The sequence below is a fragment of the Amblyomma mixtum genome, chromosome 3 (assembly GCF_055824585.1).
Source record: "Amblyomma mixtum isolate Tamu chromosome 3, ASM5582458v1, whole genome shotgun sequence".
Lineage (NCBI taxonomy): Eukaryota > Metazoa > Arthropoda > Arachnida > Ixodida > Ixodidae > Amblyomma > Amblyomma mixtum.
The window spans coordinates 265,364,052-265,383,264 of NC_143014.1; the positions used below are offsets into that span (position 1 = coordinate 265,364,052).

The 19,213-nt window shown below is 45.7% G+C and overlaps 1 protein-coding gene and 2 pseudogenes across 2 annotated transcripts in view; 2 read left to right on the top strand and 1 right to left on the bottom strand.

Moving 5' to 3' along the window:
• Positions 1–17,614, top strand: part of LOC149354624 (uncharacterized) — a 23,977-nt gene extending 6,363 nt beyond the window's left edge. Inside the window, exons 5-6 of the mRNA XM_089583440.1 lie at positions 5,085–5,225; positions 15,239–17,614. Of these exons, the coding sequence (XP_089439566.1) occupies positions 5,085–5,225; positions 15,239–16,657 (1,560 nt within the window). The 3' untranslated portion in view covers positions 16,658–17,614. The remainder of the gene's footprint in view (positions 1–5,084; positions 5,226–15,238) is intronic.
• Positions 7,826–9,527, bottom strand: LOC149354625 (uncharacterized; annotated as a pseudogene).
• Positions 17,291–19,213, top strand: part of LOC149354626 (nuclear cap-binding protein subunit 1-like) — a 48,326-nt pseudogene continuing 46,403 nt past the window's right edge. The window contains exon 1 of the transcript XR_016289339.1: positions 17,291–17,378. The product of XR_016289339.1 is annotated as a nuclear cap-binding protein subunit 1-like (transcript). The remainder of the gene's footprint in view (positions 17,379–19,213) is intronic.

The window sequence follows — 19,213 nt, forward strand, 5'->3', positions numbered from 1 at the left end:
CCTTTGTAGGCTCTCAACGCATTTTTGGCTGCTGGATATCACTCTTCGCACCGCTTTTGCTTTACCCATAGTCCTGTACCTGCCTTGCTTTACTTACAGTCGGGTGGGGGAATAGCCTCACGCAAGGCCTCTCCTGATGACATCTCCCCTCTTGTCGGCAGTGTGATATGGGATAATGTCATGTTGTGGTTCTTAGTCACTTAACTGGCAAGTAAACAAATATATAGTAAAGCCTCAATTATTCAGACTTAGTTAATGCGAAATCCTGGATAATTCTAATAGCTTTTCCACGATGCAGCAGTGCAGAGCAATGCCGATGCTAAAGTGCCTCCCACCTCTAGCAACGACAGTGCATGTCTCACGACGCAACCATTCTTGCGCTGTGCCTCTGAGAAGTTGACTGCATGCATTGCTTCCTTGTGCTGTTTCTTTGTGGGGTGCGTAATGGTAGGTTGCCGGCATCTATGTTTCCTAAAATAATCACAAAGTTCATCCACTGAAGGTAGCACGTTCCCTATACCAAATATTTTTCCTGGGTCCCATTTTGTTATTGCTGCACTCCTCTCCGTTAATTTAAATATTCTTCGTGGTCTCATTGACTTTGGTTTGGTTTGGTTTATGGGGTTTAGCGTCCCAAAGCAGCTAAGGCTATGAGGTTTTGCTGTACATCGAACTGTACTCGTTCTTTTGATTTCCTGAAGTAGCCGCTGCTGCACAAATTGCTGTCGAGAAAAAACTTGCGAACTGTTTACACACTCTGTTGTGTAACGCACTAAACTCAGCGAGAGCTCTCACTGTGCTCCTAGTTATCTTTTGCCAGGTGGCTAAGGTCTAAAGACTTTGTGGCAGCCTGGGTTACCACAACAATCGCAACAGGTGTGCAGTCACGGGATGACAGGTGACCTCATATGGATGGTCAAGTGATTGGATGTTGACGGTTTGCACCCTAAATCCACTTGGGAGGGCTCTGCATAACAGCTTTACTCGGTGAAAGCTGCCATTTGCCTTTTTTTCCCCTGATGCTTCTTGTCCCTTTCAACGTTCACTGCTCTTGGTTTCTTAAGAAACACTCAAATTATGAGCGTTGCCGCGTTATTCCGTCTCGCACTGATATATCCAGGTGTTATGTATGATGCAGCATCCCTCATGGCATGCTAGTTTTTTATTTTTTTACTGACTGCAGTCATTTCAGCTGCTTTTAAAGGTCATGGAATATAACCACCCAAAAATAACTTTTCTCAAGGTCCATGGCATGTGGCAGAAATGACAGCATGTCCCACCTTGTATGAGCTTGTCGATGATACTACTAGGTCGACGAAAGGCTCAGGGTTTTATGAAAGTGTGACTTTTTTTGTCTGAAACTTGTCAACTTCGCATATCTTAAACATTTCTAGGGAAACTATTTGTATGCACTGAATTATCTGTGGTGTCTTAAGTGCATTTATGCTTGCCATTTAGCCGGTAGTCATTATACTAGCATTAATACTTCGCATATTTTTACTCATTTGTCGGGCTATAAAGCGAGACACAGGCATGTTAAATGCCCGAAATAACTGTCTTATGCATTCTTTTTTCTTTCGGAGGGCAATAGTAGGCTGACATAACTTTTTGCTTCTTGAAATTACCTGCAGCTGCACTGCAATTGTTGAATTCGCATGTGTATTGTATGTGTGTGTTTTGTTGTGCACCCACCCTCTAATGTTTTTGTAGGAGGTCACAGTATTTATAAACACTGGAAAAGGCAATGGAGTGCTGTTCTCTGCCTTACCTAGTCTTTCTTTGTGTCATGTTTTTCTTTACACCTTCTGTCTGCCGACATATTGCTGTGTGGTCTTGCCAGGTGGTGCCTAGAAGAAGAGGTAGCAATAGTGTGCATTTATTTACCTTCAAATGGGTGCAAACACCATGCTTGGTACTCTGCATTAAATGATCCCTTTGTGTGCTCCAGGTGCATGAAAGAACTGGTGGGATTGCTGGCTGCGTCTCAGTGAGTCAAGAATGCCAGCCGTGCGCCATTTGACAGCCAGGTTCATCTCGCCTGTCAGAGAATTTCAGGACTGTTCGCTGAGCTTGGTATATTTCCCAGGGACCATGTCGACTACTGGTTGAACAGCTGTGGACAGTGCAATGCTAGCCTGCTACGTTCCCCAGGGTTGACAGATCCCGAGGGCATTCCACGGCTATCTTCTTAAGGACCTTGAAAACTGGCTGAATCACTTTGGTCGTGCTGCTGCATTCGTCCATCGGGAGGGTGCAGCAAGAATGGATGAATATCTACTTCAGCCTTGAGGACGGTGCTCATTCATCTAGCAGCCTACACCTGCACAGGTTGCTGTGAACAAGCTGAGCATGTGATCAAGTCGAGTGTTCAGGTGCAGAATGAAAACCTCAAGATGTTGTCCAAGACATGATGCACCTTTTCAAGCAAGCAGAGAGGATACATCACCTCATGCGTTGTGCAGCTAGCAGCAAAAAAAGAGTACCAGCTAATGGCAGCCATTGCCAAGGGCGTAAGCACGAACACACGGGCATGCTCCCTCTCACACTTCTTGAACTTGGTGTTCAAAACGCGGAAGACAACAGTGGCTTTCTTGGAGCAATGGGAGAACCAAGCTTGATCACAAAGTTGCTAACTGACATGGAAATGCACTTCGTGATCGATCATTTAGAGGGCCAGAATGCCTCTAAATTTTGGCACATTTCTCTAAACATGACCTGTTCCTCTCTTGAGAGGGGCATCTAATATTACAAGGAAAAGCAAGCTCAGACAACAAAGCCTACCTTCAAGTTGTACCAACGAACGTCTGTGATTACTTTTTTTTCTGCTTTGCTTTGTCAAGACAAGCCCATCTTTGGCAGCGGGGTTTTTCATGGACACTGGACGTGCTGCTGATCTCAACTTGCTGCAACCATCAAAACAATATGCCAAGGGCTGCTGCTTCCAGCATTCGTGTTCTTGGACTTTCTGGGACCATTTCCTTCGTAGCCAGCTGTGAATAAGTGGATAATATCCATGACTGACTATACTTTCCTCATTCAGCAAAGGCTAAAGTGTTACCATTTGGCTCAACATCCCAGTGTGTGCAATTTTTAAGTGCCAACATTGTCTTGCACCATGATGCTCATAATACATGACAGCTGACAGACGGATGGCTTTTACAGACAGCTGGTGGACACCTTCACGCCGGTCTGCGTAGATTTCGAGAAACTGCCTGTCGCTTGCACATAAACACACTGACAGAAAGACTATAAACAGAACCGCCATTGGTGTGCTCTCGGTGTATGTTGGTGCCCCGCAGAAGCTTCAGATGTAGTCCTTTTGTACACCAGATTTCCTTGTAACATGGCCGTGGTGCAGCACTTCGCACCATTTTATCTTGTCTTTCCATGTGAAACCTACTCTGTCATCACCGTACACACTGAGCAAAATGCTCAGCTTGCTGAGGAAGCTTGTCAGATTGCCCATATTCATTTTAATTTTTTACTGCCTATATTGCCTCAGAAACATTGCACAAGAGGTGTTAAACAAACAGGCTACATTAGGTTACGCACGAGAAAGTAGACTACAATTTAAAGGAAACAGTGCAAAAGTATCGCTTAATAAGTAGTACAGTGTGTACAAACAAAAATAGGATTCGGGAAGAATAACTCATTATCAGCACCAATTGTGAAGTGCCACTTTGTAGAAAAAATAGAGAAATTAATGTAGTTTATAATAATCAGATCTTTGGTTTTTCCTCTAGTATTTCATTGTAAATAAACAAGCAACAGTATTGGGGTTGTACTGCTGTCCAAAGGTTTTTTTGTGTACTGTCTCAACAAGATGACAGGTACGCTGGCTTCAACAGATAGCGGCCACAGCTGACAGCAGACTTGTTATAATAAACTTGATGGAGAAGCTTTGGTCTGAGTTCAGTCTTGATGTGGTTTTTATTTCCGAGATATTTGCAAGTCAACCCTAGTAACTATTGACAAATCCAGCGGATAGATTTGGCCCCCTTAACGTTTGACAAGATGCTACTGATGAGCTTGTGCAATCGCACAGGCATAGTGCAGTGTGGACTTAATGAATATAGAATGCGCTATAAACTATGATCATGCAGCATTGAGATGCAGATCAGCATCACTATAATCGTCCCTGCGAATGAACTGACTATCAGCCAAGTGTGCAAGTTCAGGGTGTAGATCGTCATTTATTCGCAGGCTTGTCTGAATACCTGCTTGGCAGCTATTTTGGACCGCACAAATCTTGCACCACATCAGCAGATGGAATGGTGAAGCCCCTATGGAGGGTACCTTGTAGCCTATAGCTTTGATACAGCCACGCCGAGATTGTGCATATTGTACTTTCGAAACAGTATGTCTTAAGCAGTACACTGGGCTTTTTCTTTTTTCTTTGTGGGGCAGTTAAGCTTGCTTCTTCCTTTATACCATCCTCGTTTTCCTCTTCTACTTGAGCTGCCTAGTTCCATGATGATGATGATAACATCCTTTATTGAACTTCAAATTGGTGGTTGGTCGCCGTATTCTGAGAGCCCGTTGTTGCCTCTGAAGGAATAACACATACCTATGGTGGGTAATTGGGAGCCCGTTCCATGAATATTATGCTGATGTTCTTCTTTTTCTTCTGGAATGAGTTGCCAGGTGGCACATAGATGAAGAGGTAGTCGAAGTGTACTCTCTCTTGCGGAACACGCATGGTCATTGGACTTGGTGCGCGGCGATACCCTCTTGCATTATCCAAGTATGTAACCATACATCTGGGCTTCACTGAAGTGAAATATGGTTTGCAGTAATGATGCAGGAGTCCTTTGTTGTTTTAATCTGTGACTTACTATCGGGATCATAGAAGCACTGCAAGACGCAGAACTTGCGTCAAATCCTGTTCCACGAAGAAAGCGGGTTCTGTTCTGCATTGCTGCAAAACTGTAGTGCTGTGTCTTCATGTATCCTACAGCCACTTGGGTTTTTGTTCTGAGCTGGAAGGTCTGAAACGTATTTGTGCATTTAGTGGCTAAGCCTTGTGTGTGATCAGATTAACTCTGTGCTTAGTGGTTGTGTGCTTCTGTTTGGTTTATATCCAGGATATGGTCAAAAGCCCACCCATGGAACACCCACCAGGACCGTCCTCCACTCATCCATCACCTCACAGCCCCATTCCCGACTTATTCAGTGCTCCGGCTGCTAAAAAGGAGGCACCAGTTGAGAAGCCATCCAAAGGAAAGGTGTGTGGGTTGCTACTAGTGCCCTTCTTTCTTTTTGTGTCTTATTTCAGTCTGGGGACTGGCTATTGCCAGTGGGGACTGGATGTTGTCTGTGGGGACGGCAGGTGTTGGCGATATTAAGGCGGAAAGCGTTTAATGCCTCATCGTTGTAAGCAGAAGTTGTAGACAGAAATGTCACGCTTTTCAGTTGTTCGAAATGGTCGTGACGCCACAGTGCGCAAATTTCAAACGGGGTTAATTGTACTTTGGCTAGTAACCATGCAACCAATTAAAGGGATCGTATAGTGATGCTCCAAGTAAGTGGGACTGAGTTTAGTTGATTAGTTAATTAACCAATTAGCCTAATTAACCTTTCTAGTCAGAGCAGAGAAATAAATAAAACCGAGTAGGAAATTGATCGAGTTGGGGAATCGAACCAGGTTCTCCGGAATGCGAGACGAGCACGCTAACCACTCCGCCATGCCAGCTTGATGGTTCGGATTGAACAAAGGCACATCTAGTGAATATGGTGTCTTCGTTGACTCCCATCTTCCTCCCTTCCAGTTATGTCGACCACCGAGATATACCAGACAGATACGTTTCCTTTCCTCAAAAACTAGCTTACCGACTAGCAAGGCATACAGCCGAATGGGCGATGGCGTTCTGTGGACTCCCTGGCAGTGTTGCAAGACGCTGTCGCGTTCCACTCTTAGAGGTGAAGCTTCAACACCACGCTTAAGGCTTTCGCCTCACCGTACTTTAGGTCAACAAAGTGCGCCCCTGAATTTTTCATGAAATCGACGCCATGCTGCGACAGCATTGTGAGCTAGTCGAATAAGAATTGGTGCGCGTGGAATCACATCACGTTTTTGTGTTGCTTGAATTTTTTGGTAGCACATCAGTCATTGTTATCAGAGTTTAGTAGAAACACATCTTAACTATTATGTGGATGTTTTCTTGTTAACGAGATAGAAGCGGTGCTTCTATCTCGTCATCCTGCTGCCAACAGTACAGGGAAATCAGGAAATCGTGGAAGCAGGAAGTTTCCATGCTGCAGCCTGCAGGACCATTTCAGTTCAGTTCTTATCAGGCACCCACTCTGCATTTTCTAAAGAGATGATTCACCTGGAATAGCAGGGCCTACACAAATACCAAGTGCTGTTTGTTAAGCAGCATGGCTGAGCATGCATGACTAACAAGCACATTTTGAATGCAAGGTGCTTTGTGCCTGACTGTCTGTAATTGGAGGCCTCATTACGGCATGCTGTATAGTGATATGGTGCTTTGTTATCAATGAAGATGGGGCAGCGAGGTGATAAAATGATTTAATTTGAATTCTGTTTCATTCTGAATCTTCTTTCACTTTGACTGCCTCATGCCCACGCTGCCGTGTCACTGAGTCATTGTCTGAGTCGGGCAGATAGGAGGATGACCAGAATCGAATAGAATTGGGCGAAAAGAATAGTATCTAATGGTCTTACGTTCATTGCATGCCTTCTGTCCACTGCTTACAAATAAACTCAGAGCACAAGGTGCCATTAATTGCTCTGAGAAGACAGTGCACGAAAAAAGGAGACATAATTTTTTTCTTGCTTGCCTGCTGTACGCACCATTAGAAAGCTATATTCATAGTTAAGGGGGGAATAGGGTCTTAGAAAAAATTTTTAATAATGAAGTCACAATTGTGAAACCTTCAGGCAACGTGTATTTTTGCGTGCTGATTCCAAATGTGGCATTTAATTTTATGAACACTTGTCCGTGTACACTTATTCAATATGTTATGTGTAAGGTGGGATTCGTACAGCGAAGCTTCTCAACGGGAGCAGGGCTAACAGCAGTCCGAAGTCAGGCAGTGGAGCTGAGGGCGTCCATGGCGACCGGCGGTGGTTCTGCGGCAGCGTCGGGGTGGTTGAAAACAGAATCAAAGAGCTGCACGGTTCCGACGCATTCCCCTCGGCGCAGTGCGAAGGGGCTGGAAAACGGGTTGAAGACCCACAGTGCGGTGAGGCCGGCGGATAAAGTGAGCAGGGCATAAGGCAGCGGCAGACAATGGCGGCGTAGAAAAGTGGGAGACGACGTGAAGGTGACACTGGCATCGCGAACACAGTCACAGGAGAGAGGCATGATCACGGAAGAGCTCACTGGAATATCGGTACTGTTGGCGACAAAAGCTTTGGCAGAAACAGGGGCACCACAAATTTCAGTCTCTAGCACGGGATTCGGCAGCGTAGAGAGTTCTACTTGAGCCCGAGCACAGTCGATGACGGCGTCATGGAGCGATAGGAAGTCCCAGCCCAAGATGACCGAATGCGAACATGATTGCAGAACGATGAACTCGACCAAATATAAAACGTCTTCTATGACTACTCGAGCAGTACACGCTGCTAACGGCTGGATGAGGTGCGCACTTGCAGTTCATAACGACAGGCCAGAGAGGGGCGTCTTCACTTTCCTCTAAGAGCGGCAAAGCGCTGCATCCATGACAGAAACGGCAGCACCGGTGTCGACAAGCGCCATGACAGATACGCCCTCTACAAAAACTTCAATTAAATTAGCGGCAGACAAATGAGACCTTCCAAATTTCGACGACTGCGCAGTTCTCGCCTTAGGAACTGCGGCACCTAGTTTTCCTCTTGAGTGGTCGAGGGACGCCATCGCATTGGAGAGATGGAGCGCCGACGTGGAGAAGGCGAACGGCGTCCAGAGAAGGCGGTGCGCTCAGGAGGACGGCTTAGGGGCGGCTCAGCAGGAGGTGGTCGTGAGGCATTCCTGCGTCGATGGCAAAGCCGCGCCACATGACCTGGCAAGCCGCAGAAGTAGCAGATTGGGCGGTTGTCAGGCGTGCGCCAGGAGTTGCCCAGTTGAGCTGGCGGTCGAATGTTATCAGGCGTGCCCCAGGAGGCTCGCAGATGAGCAGGCGGTGGAATAAAAGCAGCAGGCTCTCGAACAGGACCAGGAGGTGGAGCATAGGTAGCTGGTCGAGGTCGCGCAACAACCTCCGCATACGTCAGCGGGACCGCGAAAGGTGTGGGCTGAGGGGCTTGCGGAAGAGCCTCAGCGACCTGTTCTTGAATGATGTACCCCAGATTCGGAGTTATGTTTGGTGATGGCTCTTGATGGCTTGAAATAAGCGAGAGCTGCCGAGCAACTTCTTCACGGATGAAGCTCTTGATGTGCGGCAGGAGCGATGACTGGTCTCTTGCATCATTCAGGCCAGCAAGCGAGTCGATGCTCGTGGTGTGTTCGCGTGTCAGAGCCCTCTGCTTGCGGAGTTCGTCGAAGCTCTGACATAGAGTGACGACTTCGGCGACGGTGCGCAGGTCTCGTGCCAACAACATTGAAAGGCGTCGTCATCAATTCCCTTGAGGATGTGCCTGATCTTGTCGGCTTCGGTCATCTGTGCGTTCACCCTCTTGCACAGATCCACGACATCCTCGATGTAACTCGTGAAGTTCTCTCCTACCTGCTGCGACCGCGCACGCAACCGCTGTTCGGCACGAAGTTTTCTGACAGCCGGGCGGCCGAATACCTCTGAGAAGTTCGTTTTGAAAACGGACCATGATGTAATGTCCGCCTCGTGGTTCCGATACCATAGATTTGCCACGCCCGTCAGATAGAAAATGACATTGTTCAGCTTGGTTTCCGCGTCCCACTTATTGTATGCGCTCACCCGCTCGTACGATGTGAGCCAATCTTCAACATCATGGTCGTCTGTGCCGCTGGCGGAGAGAACCAGCACAGACGACGGCGGCCGGGCTCACTTGAAGGCATCGCGGTAGGGGATAGCGTTCGGCTGCGGAGTTCCAGGGCGAGATGATATTACCCCGTACCTCCACCAAATGTAAGGTGGGATTCGTACAGCGAAGCTTCTCAACGGGAGCAGGGCTAACAGCAGTCCGAGGTCAGGCAGTGGAGCCAGGAGCGTGCACCAGGCGATGGCAATGCGGCTCGCGCGTATGCCCGTCGTCTTCCTTACATTATGTAACGTTTTGCTGAGAGCTTTAAAGAAAATTTACTGCACAGGAATACAAATATTTCTTCCTGTTTGTGAAGTGGCAGCTTATTGCATAGCTTGATGTTAAGAGAAGTTCCCTGGAGCAAAGTTTCTTGAAAGCTCTCGGCAAAAAGTTATATAATACATTATATAAGTGCACAGAGACTTGTGTTATGTAAGATTAAATTACATATTTAAAATCAGCGTGCAAACATACATATTTCCCGATGTTTTCATAACTGTGCCTTCATTAATAAAAAAATTTCGAGGACGCTTAAGCTTTACCTGTAAGAGTGGAACACCAGAAAGTCCACAGAATGGAACGCCATCATCATTTGGCGGGATGCTTTGCCCTTGCACAAATCGAAAATTGTTTTTTTTTTGAAGAAAGGAAATGACGCAGTAATAGTCTCACTTGTCTTGATGGACAATGGAACTGCGCATGATAAGCAACCCCGTACTATAGGTCGCCGGTTCAAATCCCTGCTGCGAGCTAGGCTCTAACTTTACTAGTACGTTTATGTTGCACGAAACGCTGAATCGTATGACACCATCCAGAATATTCTGCGGCAAACAGTTGGCATGATACGAATTTTTTCCGACACGATGTGCTCATGAATACTAGGACGGCGACTTTTGGATGGAAGGAGCTGTATACACTGTTGCTTAAAATTTTTTTCTAGGATCAGCTTCCCCCCTCATAGTTGCTTATGGGTAATAAAATTTACCACCAGCAAAAAACATGAAAGGGCACATATTTATAATTTCAAAATTAAAGGAAATTTACTCACAAAGTTCTCTTCTGCAAAGCAACCTGACAAACTGACATATGCTGCGTCCTGCTTATGTCTTGCTTACTCTTGATGCTGAATTTAAAAAAATTGCGCTTCTTTTTCATCATTCACATATTGTACAAAAGTTGTCATCGTCGATGTCATTGGGAGAGAATTTTAAATCCCTCCAAAACGCGTATGGACAGTCTCTCACTCTGCTTTCATGCTGTTCATTTTTGAACGCCATGCAGCGATTTCTTTCTTGTCTCTCATTTATTCGTTAAAGGGCATCTGAAGAGGTTTTCAAGTTTTAAATCTTTTTGTGTTAACGTTTAAAGTGATGACGTAATATCTGAATAAGCCTGTGGGGGTGTTCGGGCATCTCCACACCTCCACTGCTTTGAAGAAAAGCTTGAAGATTGTCGTGACTTTTATTAAACAACTAAGCAAACAACTTGGTATGCTTAGCCTACAAGCAGCATCCGTGAATCTCTTCGAATCCTCAAAAAAGCATTTCAGCTTCCCTTTAACACCCTTGAGAAAAGAAAGACCACCCAGCTCACGTGAGGTTGCCAGCGTCCGCAAAGAAGCACGAGTTTAACATGCAATTTTATGACAAGAGATATTATACCTACACCGACCCCTCAAGCAGTCTTCCATAGTGCCGCCATATTGGACCAGTTGAGGCGCCCCTTCTAGATCATGAAAATTGTTGATATTGACTGTGGGGCATGGATATTGTAATCCTTCGGGAGGGGTGCAGTAGAATCTCGATGGTACTATCTCGGTTGATTTGAATTTCGTGATGATACGAAGATTAAATATGTCTCGGGCAGAGTGCATTGTTTACTATGTGTTAAGGTTCAGGGTGATGTTAACAATTTCTCAAGCCATGGTGGATGATAGGAACATGCATACCACCGAATGCCTGCCCTCTGGTGCCTGGTGTTGATGATGCCGTTGAAAAGAAACTACTTGGCCACATTAAGGAAAAGAAAAACGGATCAAACTAATGTTATGGACTTTTTCGTCCTAAAATAACCAATCCAAATAATGAGATATGTTGGACTCTGCAGTGCCAAGCAGTTCCTGCTCCGATAGCATGTTGCAGACTTTGCCGCACTGCACATGCGGCTGTTCCTTTCAAGTAGCTATAACATTCGATGCTAACGAGCGCAGTCATTTGTTATGAGAGCTGTTTCCAGCCTTTTCTGTGTTGTTATTAGCATGCACACTTCTTGATAAAGGTAGCATGGATTAGCATTAATTTCCTGGGAATCCTTGATTTATTATGTTTTAGTAGTTTGTGTGTAGACAGGGATTGTTCTTCTGTTATTAATTTTTCTTTCGAGTTATAATCATGCTGGGGCATCCAAGCTAAGGCACTTACTATAGCAAACGAAATAGGCTTGCCAAGGAAATCTGGCATATTAAATCTCAGTTGTTTTACTGGGACCCTTCAGTTGCAGTTTTATTGTTCGTTTTCTTGAATTCAGGGGTTAGAAATTGGGCACTTTTCTTCTGACCCAAGATTAAAGTACATATTGAATTCTTCTAGAAGCCATTGCAAGAGTTTACTGTTTTCTAGTTTGTGGTGTAGAAAAGAATTGCCCACGAGCACTAGTTTTTGTGGAGCATAAAATATACTTAATTTTCCCAAGGGCGCTTTAAAGGACAATATGCACTGAGGTAACATCTTCTAACTTTTACACTTTTCTCTTTATTTCGAACCGTTTCTTTTTTTTACACATTGCCGTCTTCATTGTGCACATATCTGTACGACTGCTGCCCTGTCAGGCCTTTGTACATACTCTAACCTTGTGAGCATTCCTTCAGAATTGCAGTTGCCATCTGGAATGAAAAAATATTGGGAAATTCCAGTCGCAGATTTGGAACGCTTCAAGGTCATGTTTTGCCTCATTTCAGAGCCGTTCTATTCCAATGGTAGATTGGGATTGGGGATCGTTTGTTCTGGCGGCAGATTGGGAGCAGCTGTCAAGCCAAGATGGCTCCATGAAGCAGACCAGACTGCTCCACCGAAAATGGCGGATTCAATGTTCCGCAGCAGACGATGCATGCAGGAGAGTGCAAGGAATGCTGGTTACTTTGCGAGCGCTACCAGCTTGCTACGGAGAGAGGTGTTCCTAACATGGATTTGGGGCAGGTGCTCTGTTGTAGGGTGGGCTCACCGCTCTGAATCAGCAGTTGGAATTCACCATAAGCCTGAAACTTGTGCTATCACACAGAAATAATGCCGACAATTAGTCAACATCTGCAAATTTCAAATTAATTGCTCGTGAACTGCTGGTTAAGTCCGCCAGTGACCTTGGGAGTACTACTCTTGGCTGTACCGCTCCTTGGTCGCATCAGTGGGATTCTGACGAGTGTTTAATTCACACCTCCACTCCTTTAGTGATGCGGTGCCGTTTTTCTTTGGCATTCCAACAACATACGTAGGTTGACTTTGTGGCTCTTTGCTTCTCAAACAATGCAGCGCTTTTTCTTCGTGTTGAGCACTCGGCACTCTTCTTGGAAGGCGCAGTAATTGTGTGCACTGTATTGCAGAGCTTGTTGTGCATGATGTTTGTTCTTTTCATTTGAAAGAAGCCTAAAATAAACGTGTAATGATGAACGGTTATGCTTGCTTGAGGTACTGCTGCCTACTATTTGTGTGAATGGCTGTCAGAACAGCGAAGGCACTGTCACTCGCCAGCTAGCAAGCCGATGCATTATGTATGGTCTTGTTTATCAGTAGAATTCTCTCTCCATTGTGAAGGAGAATCGATCAACTGTTCATAAGATTTTCCTGCTTCAGTGCTGGGTGGAATCAGATGATGTGAGCCTCTAACAAATGTCTCTGTAAAATGGCATTAAGGCAGTGTTTGCTAACATGGGGTAATGCTTGATGCAGCAGTTCTAACTCATTTTGACAAAAGGTGAACGTGGTGCGCAATCATGTGCAATATCTGAGGAGATATCTCTTAGTAGGCCTAATTGTAGCTGCTGTTTTCTATGCCCTCTGTTCAGCTGTTTGCCAGGGTTGCCAGATGACTCCGACCTCAGGTAGCCAAATTGGCCTCCGTAGTAGCCCAAACGTAGCCAAAAGCGAAATTTTTGCGTAGCCCAAAAGTAGCCAAAAATATTTGTTTTTTGACGACATTTCTTAAGCATATTGAATTAATTTTCGGCAAGAATATTTGCATATTAGATTTATTTCACGCAGATGATGTCTGAGGGGGCGCGCACGGCGTGTTCTTTCCGTGTTACGTTTCCCATCCGTAATGCGCGCTAACCAGTGCGGCTAACAGGTGCGGCTAACCAGGTCCTAAAGACGGAGCCGCAGTTCCACTTTGCAGGCGCGGCAGTAGGCCTTATCACCTGAGGCGGGTGACGCCCGCCAGTCTGCATGCGGAAAAGAAAGGCGGCGCTAAAAAACGCAATTGCAGCTCTAGTTTAGGGATATTTCACCTTTTAAATGTTCGCGCGCAGATTAGACACATCGACAGTGGAAATACCTTACTGTATACTTACGCAACCTCACATTTCAATTTTATGCTTTAAGAGAAAGGTTCTCACTGAGAGCGTCGCCTCAAAGCATCGAGCATGCGCCTTCTTGAAGCTACATTCTACGATATGCATGAGCTCAGAATAAATCAAGGATATATGCCATTAGATGATAATCTATGTCGATTTTATCTTCAGTATAACAGCATGTTCACAATAATGAGAAAAACAATTACCCTTGAATTCCGGCTCCTTTTTCCATTTTTTTTTTGTAGTTCCGGATGTACCTACATCGCCCACTTGCCCATTCTGAAAGTTCTCGTAGCGACGGATCTAATGCCATGTCATGCCACTAACTTCCGCCGCCTTCGATAGTTACAGTGGGATCCACGCAGCGCCAAAGGATGGCTCCGCATGAGTGCACGCAGATTAAGCAACGGACACGGCGCTCTCGCGTCGCTTGCAATGAATCTCGAGGGCTGCACGTGTGCCTCTTGAGGCTGCAGAAAAAGCGTAGGCTCTTGCGAGCGGCACGCTTGCTGTGTCCACCACGCGAATAGGAAGAAACAGAAAAAGACCTTATTAATGCGCGTAAGCATTACTTGCCTCATGCGTGTCTTGAGCAGAATGTGTCCACAGAACCAGAATAAACAATACAAGAAAAGAACATGCCTGCCGGTGGGTTTCCAACCAGCCACCTACCGCAGCCGAAGCGGACGCCCAAACCACTAGGCCACGTCTATGGTTAACGGTTAACACGTGAGGATCACGAAACCAGGCAACAGAAGCGAAATAGTAGCATTTAATGCTTACGCATTCGCACCACGTAGGCAGACTTAAGTTCTCTTAATGTTTTCTCTCTATTCTGGTACCATGGTTGTCATGGTCACCCGAGGTGCACCGTCAATGGGAGAACGCTCAAATGTGCAGACGGCAACAGTTTATATTCGGTGGCGCGCGCGCGGGGGGGGGGGGGGGGGGTGGCGTTAGTTCGCGGATTAAGTGGAATCCATAGGCCGTGAAGTGTTTCCGGGGCGCAACTTTCACGTAGTGTCCATTCTTTAGAAATCGAAAGGCCATGATCCTTGACCGCCTGAAGTACAAGTTTTCTCGAACACAGCGTTTACAAATTGTCATTTTGTAGCAGACGCGTTCAATTTCTTTAACCTTCTATAGCCTGCATTTTGATTCCAGTATGCCTTTTATTTCTGTCACTGTATAATTGTAACAGAGCACATTATAACTACTTTAACTTTTTTTTCACGCACGAAAAAGATGCAGTCCAAAAGTAGCCACATAGCCAAAACGAAATTTCTGACGCCAACTCGGAAAACAAGTAGCCCAATTTGGCTATTAATAGCCCAATCTGGCAACCCTGCTGTTTGCCCTCAGAAACATTGCCAACTCACTACTCTGCCGAGGCGTCTTGTCCGGTAGAATTCAAGTTTCAATCTGATTCTCATAAAGCTTGCTCAGGACGCTGAAACTGTTAGAGAAACTTGGGCTTTGTCTGAAAATAAGAGATCAGAGGGAGAAATGAGAAAATAAGAGACTGTTGCAGGACAACAGGTAATAATTCTTTTCTGTTTGCTTTTAGCATTGAGAAAAGCCTGATGTTTCAGTTCTTGTGTGCCTCATACGACAACTGTGTCCAATAGATTTTTTTTCTATGATGGGCATCGACTGGCACTTTACGGACTGCCAGCTTGGGTGGCATTTTCCTAATGCTGTTTCTCTTTTCCTTTTTTGTTTTTATGCTTTAGGAGCAAAAAAGCAGCCAGTCCAAATCCAAGTCAAGTAAAAGTCATAGCAGCAGTGGCAGCAGTGGCAGTTCACACAAGCTGTCTTCATCTGGCAGCAAAGAGCACAAAAGCAGCTCTCGAGACAAGGATCGGCATAAAGACCCTTCACGGGAGAAAAACAAGGAGAGAGATAAGTCACGGGACACCAAACTTCCTTCCACAGGAGAGGTTGATGTCAAGGCACCAGAGCAGAAGCCGCAAGACCACAAGGCTGAACACAAGGCGGAACACAAGGCTGAATACAAGGCGGAACACAAGGCTGAATACAAAACTGAACACAAGACTGAACACAATGCTGAACACAAATCTGAACACAAGGCAGAACACAAATCTGAGCACAAGGTTGAACACAAGATTGAGCACAAGGCTGAACATAAAGTTGAACACAAAGTTGAACACAAAGCTGAACATAAGACTGAGCGCAAGGCAGTTGAACCGAAGCCTCCCGAACCAAAACAGGTGGAGGCAAAGCCTATCGAGCCTAAATTACCTGATGCCAAGGGGCCGTCGGAGACAGAGTCGAGGCGAACAGAGAAGTCATCTCAGAAACACAGGGATAAGTCCAAAGACAAAAGCTCTAAGGAGCGTTCTGTGAAGGAGCATAATTCACAGAAAGAGACATCCCACAAGGCGCCTTCACTGCCACCACCTGCACCTGCGGAAGCTAGCTCTTCAAAAAGTTCAAAGAGCGTTTCAGCACCTCGCCGCCCCCCATCACCACCTCCTCCTAAGAAGCCACGACTGCAGGAGCCAGAACGAAAGAAAAAAGACTCTTCCAAGCTGCACCGGCCAAAGGACTCGCCCAAGAAGCACCCAGAGCAGCTGGATCGGAAGCCACCCGAACCCCTTGATCGGAAGCCAGCCGAACCTCTCGATCGGAAGCCGCCTGAGCCGCCCGAGAAGCTTCCGTCACCACTGCTCCCTCTGCCTGCTTCCCCACCACCCGTGCGGCCAACTTGTGAATCAAGCCCCGTGCATACGATGAATCAGGCTGCCCCTCCACCCGTACCGTCTGAACATTCGAACAGCCCCAAGGCAGCAGCCCCTGTGAGGGGCCCTCTGAATGCCCTCATGCTGGAAATGGAACAGGAAGATCTGCTCTCACCACTGTCAAGCCCATCAGTATCACCCAGGCCGACTCGGGAACTCCCTGCTCCTGTCGCAAAAGCACCAGCGCCTGCCACGGACCATCTGGAGGAGCTGCGCGAACTCAAGAATCAAATCCTCACCCTGGACGACCCACGCCGGCTGCAGGCAGTTGTGGACCTCGTGGAGGGCACCGGTCTCTACAAGATGACCGAGGAATCTTTTGACTTTGACCTTTGTGCACTGGATAGAATGACTTTGGAGAGGCTACAGGCTTGCCTCAATGGCAGGTGAAATGGCCTTTCTTGTTCAAGCACCACGCGATGCAGTCTTGGATCTCCTCTCATCACCAAAGAATGCCCACTCTATGTCCCTTCATCAAAGATCTCGCTTCTCAGCCGCGCAGGCGTGGCGGTGCAGTGGGGGCAGGGGTGCCCCTGTGGGAGTATGTGCAATGTGCTGAGTTTGGTTTCCTGTGCAGCTCTTGTACCTGTTAGAGTAACACCATCTTATTGTTGGCAGCAGATCTTCTTGCCTCACCTTTTGGACTGTGACGAGCTCTGGATAGATCCCATCGAAGGTTCAATGTGGCATTTGTGTGCATATTTTGTCTTCATTTCTTTGTCTCCTTTCATTGATTGCAAAGCTGTGCCATCAGAGGCATACAAAATGCATTTGGCCACAGTGAAGTTTAATTTAAAGCTATTCATATTGGCATGAGACACAGCAAGAGCAATACAAGCAACTTCAGCTCCTCCACTGAAGATCAGCTCAAGCGAACCAGTATCATGACAATAACACAAATGGCGTCATTTGCACTATCGAGAGCAAAATTGAGACCGCTGCCGTCGTACGCCGATCCACGCCAAACAGCATGCGAACGCTACTTGACGAAGCACTCCTGGTTATGAGACCGGCGCAGCGCTCATGTTGCTCGAGATCAGCGTGCGCCGGTGTGCTGGTCTCGGAACCAGAACTGCGTCGTCAGGTGGCGCTCGCATGCAGTTTGGCATGGGTCGGCACGCGCAGGCAAGGGGTCTCTTAATTTTGCTCAGATAGTACTTCGTGGATGTAAGTCTTCTAAGTTTACCATTTCACCTTGTGAAGACACGACTTTGTGCTGTGAAGTCGTGTTTTTGTCACTTTTATTTCTACTACTCTTCTTATGTTCTGCTGATTGTAAATAGAGCAATGAAATACTTTATCATCTCTTAGGTCCTCATCGATGCCAAAATATTTCTCACTGGTCAGCTGTTGTTGTTACCTGGTTCCTCGCGTGGATTTGCTTGTTTGAAAAGTTTTAATTTTTATATTTTTTTTGTCACATCCACTCATTTGTTATCAACCTGAATTGTCAAGTGGTTTCGTGGAAATGTAAGAACGGTGCTTGTATGCAAGCTGACATGTTTTTCTGTCATGCCCATTCCTCGATTGTTGTAAGTAAATACAGTGCGTTATCGTCTTAGTGTTGTGATTCTGCTTACAAGTTCTTTGGTTTATTAGCAATGGTATAACCTATCACGTTTTACCTTTTAACTTGCTGGTCTTTTTGGCAAACAGGTACAATACAGCATGAGTGATGTGCTGCTATGTGTTCGAGTTAAGCATAACTGTGCCAAAGTGCAGATAATATTGATCATAAAGTGGTGCTTAGTCTTTATGAAACATTTCAATATGCAAAATCTTTATTATTTTAGATGATCATTTACATTGTTCAATGTCTGCTGACATAGTGCATGTGTCGCCCAAGGAAGTAAGTTGCAGGTTTTGTTAAATGCAGCGTTCAGGAGCTTTGCATGCTTTTATCAGAACCAGGTCTAAAAATGGCAAAGGCAGTGTGAACATATTTTGCTCAATAAGATTACGATGTACACGAAAGAATTTTGTAAAAGATGGGCCCGTATCACTTGGCTGGTATTATTTTCATATTGTAATTTAGCATGCTCAAAAGGGTAAGGAAGATTGGCAGGGTTGCAATTCTGTCATATTGCACATTATTTTGTCTTATGCAGTTTGTGTCAGAACTCAATGTAGAGCCATTTTCCTGAGCCTTGTGCAACACTTTGATCAATACAGATAGATATTTTACTAATTGTGTAAAATATCGATATGGTAGCGAAAGAACCAGATGATTTCCATCTTCATTTTGATCAGCAATCACTTCAGAAATTACCAGGGGCACTTAACGAGCTTACGCGCGAGTAATTCGAAAGCGTTCAAATTCCATTTCAATTTATTTATTGCTGCAGTTCTACTTTATTGCTCAATATTTGGTAAAAATTAATTTTTGAGGAAAGGAAATGGCGCAGTATCTGTCTCACATATATCGGCGGACACCTGAACCGCACCGTAAGGGAAGGGATATTTCGCGTTTTCCCTTCTTTTGTGGCGTCACACGTTACTACCAATCGCGAGTTTTGCAGCGCCGCCACTTTCGGAGGGACGCCGGCTTTTCGTGTATATGAGCCACCTAATTAATGCTTACGCATTAATAAGATGTGATTTATGTACTGGCCCGGTTAACCACGTTTGTTGCATATCGGTACAAGTGATCACTACGACATGCAGCCGGCCGCATGTCCGAATGGTTTCGGTTTTGGTTACATTTAGACATGCAGATAGCAACATTTATGAGTTTCAAAGCATTTCAGCAAATCATATTATGCAAAAAATAATTACTTTTGTTTAATTTTTTTATTTAATTATTAGATGTAAAATGACTAATTTTTGAGCATCAATCCAAAACCAGTTTTGTTGACAGTCTGCGCAGCCGGCTTGGGTCACTATGGCGTCGCTTATTTCGGTCTCCTGCGTGGACGAGCATTAGCAGAGTAGCTGCTTTTGCTAATA